At 38.9% G+C, this 5,919-nt stretch overlaps 1 protein-coding gene across 1 annotated transcript; it reads left to right on the top strand.

Moving 5' to 3' along the window:
* Window positions 1–2,571: 2,571 nt before the first annotated feature.
* Window positions 2,572–5,340, top strand: LOC133731205 (disease resistance protein RPM1-like). Its single transcript, XM_062158633.1, has one exon. It carries the CDS (start codon window positions 2,572–2,574, stop codon window positions 5,338–5,340), a length of 2,769 nt encoding a protein of 922 aa, XP_062014617.1.
* The last annotated feature ends 579 nt before the right edge of the window (window positions 5,341–5,919 follow it).

The following is a 5,919-nucleotide window of genomic DNA, read 5'->3' as shown; positions in this document are numbered from 1 at the left end:
GTCTCGACGTTTCAGTCCCTCACTTTTCAATTTCATCCAAATACTCCCTAAACTCTCTAATTCCACACAATAGGTCATTGTTATCAACTCTCCGTCAAAAGCTCTATTAAATTGTTGACATGGCATCCCTTCCACATAAAAATATTTTTTCTACCCTCATTTACTCTGTTTCAATTTTTTTTTTTTTTCTTTTGACCGCCTCTTCTTCTTCTTCCAGCTCTGTTTATCTCCATCTTCTTCATCCAAAAACAAGCCCAACCTTTGGCACCACTGGATCAGTTGGCCTCTCCTCGGCAGTGTCAGATTTTCAAATTTCCTTGGATTTACAGTGACAGTAGCACCGCCACTTATTGCTGCAGTTTTTGAATTTCCTTGGTATTGCCGGATTTCTTCCTGTCCTTGCAGATTCATAGATCATAGGGTGATTAGGGTCATTAGCCATATCAGACGGTTTCTAAGTTGTTTGTCCGTAACAGTTGTGCTCCTGAAATTACAACACAACAACTAATTAAGACCGAACCTAAGTAGCAGAAAAATGCATTTCAGATTAGATGTCTGATTTAACAACAGATTGTAGGAAGGAACTCCTTTAGATGTTTGCGAACACATTTTAGGAGTCAAATTCTGAAAACCAAAATGCCAAAATGAAAGTGTAACAGAACAATCCAAGAGATGCTGAGATTTACCCTGCCTCAGCTTTCAAGTTGTTGTCGCCTTCTTGCATGTTTCAAGAGGAAGCTGCCGGCGGACCGGCCGGTGGTGGTGAAGGCCAAGCTCATCTCGAAGGTGGCGGAGAAGAAGATCAAGGAGGCCGCCTAGGTTTTTGCTTATTTGGATTGATATGGATTTTGTGCATGGTGATGGATTTTGGTTTTGGTTTTATGCAATTGGTGGATTATGAAAATTTGAGTTGGGTTTTGATTAATAGAGTAGTAATGCTTCGTGTTTGTTGTGCTTATCTAATTTCAACCTTGAAATTGAACGATGTGTAGAAAAGATTGTAGCTTTTTCGTCATTAGGATTGGATTCCTTATTTCATGACTTTTCCCTGGTGGCTTTCGAAACTGTAGATAGAATCTTTTTGTCATGCATTTTCGATTCACGAAATACATTTCTATAAGAAATTTTATATCACCATTATTAGGGGATTCTGTATTCAATGGCTGGATCAGCTTAAAGCCCTTTTAGGATTCTAGCCCCTGAGCTTCTTGTATGCCAGAGTTTGAAACTTTCTGTTGCCAAGCATATGGTTTAGAATAAACCCTATGGTTTTGCTTTGCTTTACTTGAAGAATTTGCTTACTTCAGTGATCACCTCCATTCATGTGTAGTCAAACAGTCAAATAAGTTGTTGACCGTCCATTTAGGAAGTTTCATGCTGGACACTTGGTTCTCTAAAGCTGCTGGAGTTTTTGGGCCAGAAGCCTACTGCCTTAAGTATATCCCCATAGACTTATTGGGAGTTTGGGACTAAATAAGTAAATATGACCCTCCTTATCATTTCTATTTGGCACCACTAGAGAAGGCACACAGTCCTCTTGGTCATCTTCCGAACAGAATCATCCTAACATAGTTTAATACATTCAGCAGTCAAAATGGTGAGGAAGACCAAAAAGGTAGTGACAAACTGAGAAATTTTGATGTTGTATGTAGTTTTTGATAGATTCTGTGGCAAACCATATTCCCAGGTCCGATGACTTGTGGATGCCATGCCCATGTCACCGAACAAGTTGTAGATTTGTCCCAGGGGTGAACATGCTCCCTCATCTCACTGGCGATTAGCAAATAAAAATAATAGATGTTTTTGGTGATGATTCGGATCCTCATTCTGAACATCGATCTATTTGAATGACTAAAAGATCTTCAGTTTGGTTGATATTTTGCATAGACTCTTGCTGTTTCCTGAAACATAGCAGGATTTATCACAGTAAATAAAGTTCAGATAACTGAGCGTTACAATTTAGCATTGTATGCTCTGCTCATGAATGGTTGGGTACTAAAAGAGAATAATCAAAGTCTTGCTAATATAGTAATATGAAATGCCAACTCCTTCCAGCACTAGTAATGTGACTTATTACTACTTTACTAGAGTCGAAACTCCTCTTAATATTTTGTTTCTGAGCAATTTAGAAGACAACTAGACTGATGGACAACTACGCGTCAAAAGTCTTGGTGTTTGTTTTCAACAGAGGTAGGATGCAGCAGGTTCAGTATACTTTCTCTGTAAATTACATATGAATCATATCAACTACATTTTAGCAAAAGCTGCACCGGAAGTCTTCTTCTTGAGTTGTTTACTAGAGAGAGCCGTTAGATCGAGTCCAGTTCTTCATGGAATTGAAACAGATCACTCCAGTTCTTCTGTGAAATTTCACATCTTATCAGCAATATACATCCACACCGGGTACATAGTTCTACACCTATCATTCTTTAAAAAGCAAGCCAATTTATTTCGATATTAGTTTTGTCCTGTTGGAAATACTCGTCACCCTTACTTGTTTAGTTATGGATTTTATTAGTTGTTGTTGAACTCTCTCTCTTCTTTACAGAGAGATCGAGAGTATAATGACAGATGGCTACTATGGCCTTATCTGCAACGGACCTCTTAATTGGAAAACTTCTGACAATTCTTGAGAACGAAGGAAAAACCATAGCCGATGTTCGTGATGAAGTTGAAAAGATTAAGGAGGAGTTTCTAAGCATGAAAGCTTTCCTAGTGGATGCGGAGACCAACAAAACAAAAACTGAAGGAGGGAAATTGTGGGTTGCAAGCATCAGAGACTTAGCCAATCAAGTTGAAGATATCATTGATGAATTCATGTATCACATGTATGAGAAGCAAAGTGGGGGTCGACTTTCAAGGGGGCTGCACAAAACCATTGGCGCTCCAAGTCATCTTTGGTTCAGGCATAAAATTGCAAAGAAGTTGAAGAAAATTACTGAAATGATCAAAGCCATTCCAGAGAGGAATCAAAGGTACGGTGTTGGCCATGTAGGAGGAGCAACTACATCTGAAGATATTCACAAATTGGTGCAGAACCAAGTGGAGTCCTCTATTTTCATTATGGAAGACGAACTGGTTGGGATTGAAGGCAAGAAGCAAATACTGATGGGATGGCTCATGGATGAAGAGCAACACCAAACTGTTATATCTGTGGTTGGCATGGGAGGCTCTGGAAAGACAACTCTAGTTGCCAAGACCTTCAACAATGAAAAGGTGAAGAGACATTTCAATTGTTACGCATGGATTACCATTTCCCAAACTTATGATGTCGTACACTTGTTTCGAAGCTTGATTAGGGAACTCTACAAATCAAGGAAGGAAGAGTACTCTGGAAATTTGAATGCCATGAGCCGCATAGAATTGCTAGGGTTACTAGTTAACTACTTGGAGTCCAAAAGATACCTGGTTGTTCTAGATGACGTGTGGGATATAAAAGGTTGGAGAGAAATAAAGGTATCACTTCAAGATAGGCAACTCGGAAGTCGAATCATAGTTACAACTCGAAAAGAAGATGTAGCATGCAATTCTTTTGGAGTTAAAAGCCATGTTCACCATATTCAACCCCTGCTAAAGAATGAGACTTGGGAGCTCTTTAGCAAGAAAGCATTCTCAACTAATCAGGATAAAACTTGTCCTACTGAGCTTGAATCATTAGCTTGCCAACTTGTGGATAAGTGTGAAGGCCTTCCTTTGGCTATTGTGTCTTTAGGTGGTCTTATGTCTTCTAAGAAGTCACTGGATCAATGGGACCAAGTCCTCAACAGCTTTAATTGGCATCTACATAAAAATTCATTGCTAGACCCTATGAAAAACATCTTGTTCATGAGTTTCAGTGATTTGCCATCTCAATTGAAACATTGCTTCCTCTATTGCTCTCTATTCCCAGAAGATTTTGTAATTAAAAGAAAAAGGCTCACTAGATTGTGGATAGCCGAAGGATTTGCTGAACTTGTGAAAGGGGTCACACCAGAAGAAGTTGCAGACGACAATCTTATGGAGCTCTGTTTCCGTAGCATGTTACAAGTTGTAAGGAGAAATGGTACAGGAAGGCCGAAACAAGTTAAGATGCATGATCTGATGCGGGAGCTTGCTTTGTCGACAGCCGAGAAGGAAAAATTTGGTCTTGTCTATGATGGGAAAGAAGTAATGGAAGAGATCTCAACCCGTCGCTTGTCAATTCACACAACGAGTGATGGAGGAGAAATTAAATCATTGCCGGGTAAGTCAAAGATTCGTTCTCTTCTTGTCTTTGCAACTGACATGTCCTCATCCTCTTTCTCAAATACACTGGTTTCTCGATTCAAATTGTTGAGGACTCTAGACTTGGAGGATGTCCAGATTGATAAACTACCAGATGCCGTTGTTTACTTGTTCAACTTGAGATATTTAAATTTGAGGAACACTTTAATCAAGAAACTTCCCGAGTCCATAGGGCGTCTCCGCAACCTTCAATTTCTGAACATCAAGGATTCTAAGATAGCGTCGCTTCCACAAGGAAGTGCAAAGTTGCTGAACCTGCGCCATCTAATTATGTATCGCTACACTGGAAGCTTTCTAGACTTTAATTATGTGAGTGGGATAAAAGTGCCATCAAATATTTGTCAGTTGCAGAAATTGCAAAGTTTATCAATGATTGAATCAGAAGGGGATACTATTAGATTTATCGGAAACATGACTCAACTTAAGAGCATCGGTATATCAAATGTGAAAGAAAGAGATGAGATTGACCTTTGGGTCTCAATTGAAAAGTTGAATCTGCTTCAATCTATGGTTTTAATGGCAAGTAATGAAGAGGAAATCCTTCCAGTGAAAGCACAATGTCCACCTCTTTCGCGCCTTCGAACGCTTTATTTGACTGGCAGACTGCAAAACGCATTACCTTGGTTTTCCTCACTGCAGAGCCTTGTACATCTGTCTCTGCGTTGGTCTAGACTTGAAGAGGATTTACTACCTCAAATTGAAGCACTGGCCAATCTGACATGGCTTTATCTTTGTAATGCATATGTTGGGGAAGAGTTGTGTTTTCGCAGAGGCTTTGTAAAGCTGGAGAGGTTGCATTTGTTGAATTTTACCTCAGTGAAAAAGATAAGTATAGAAAGAGGGGTGATGCCAAATCTCCGGTACTTGTGGGTTGACAACTTCATGGAGTTGAAGACAGTGCCACTAGGCATTGAATACCTTTCTAATCTACAAACTTTGGGCCTGGCAATTGTTCCCATTGAAATTATACAGCCCATTCGGATAGGAGGTGTGGATCGGTCTAAGGTACAACACATCTCGGATATCAGACATATTTTCCAACAATCATCCAATCGGATCCACGAAAACTTGGCCTAGTGTTTCTTCCTCCTGCAAGGTATGTATATTTAGCCTCTTATCATACTATACAAGAAATGGTACACAACAATGGAAACTATTGTGTGCAATTTAGTGTTCCGAGCCACGTAAGATATGGAATGAAACAAAGATTTACCAAATATTTGTTTTTTTTCTTGTTACACCTTTTGCAGAACCGATATGGTCTGACAAAGTATATATTGAAGATGATTTGACGCAGTTTTATGAAGAATCCTTTCTGTACGTGTGGGAAGATGCAAGAATCGATCTCAGTTTGTCATTTGCCTCTTCAAGACTGTTTCTGATGTTGTACTTATTATTGTTTGTGTGCATTGGCAGGTAATAATGTGAGATTGAATGCCACTTTCAGTTTGCATTCTAATAAATATTCGATATCCATATCGAGCACTTTGAAATCATTTACTGTGTACTTGCAATTTATTTGGAATTTCAAGAGGAGAAACCATAGAACACACCTAGTTGTTTTGTTTTTTGTTTTTTGTTTTTTTTTTTTTTTCTTGTTGGAGAAATTTTATTCATACACTTTTAAATATTAAATACACATATCTTTTTTTACAC

The sequence above is a fragment of the Rosa rugosa genome, chromosome 2, assembly GCF_958449725.1.
Source record: "Rosa rugosa chromosome 2, drRosRugo1.1, whole genome shotgun sequence".
Taxonomy (NCBI): domain Eukaryota; kingdom Viridiplantae; phylum Streptophyta; class Magnoliopsida; order Rosales; family Rosaceae; genus Rosa; species Rosa rugosa.
Note: the sequence above shows the minus strand (reverse complement) of the source record. Positions and strands in the feature narration are given on the sequence as shown.

Bases quoted from the DNA above. Each gene is read 5' to 3' on its own strand.
- LOC133731205 (XM_062158633.1), top strand. From the start codon at position 2,572: ATGGCTACTATGGCCTTATCTGCAACGGACCTCTTAATTGGAAAACTT.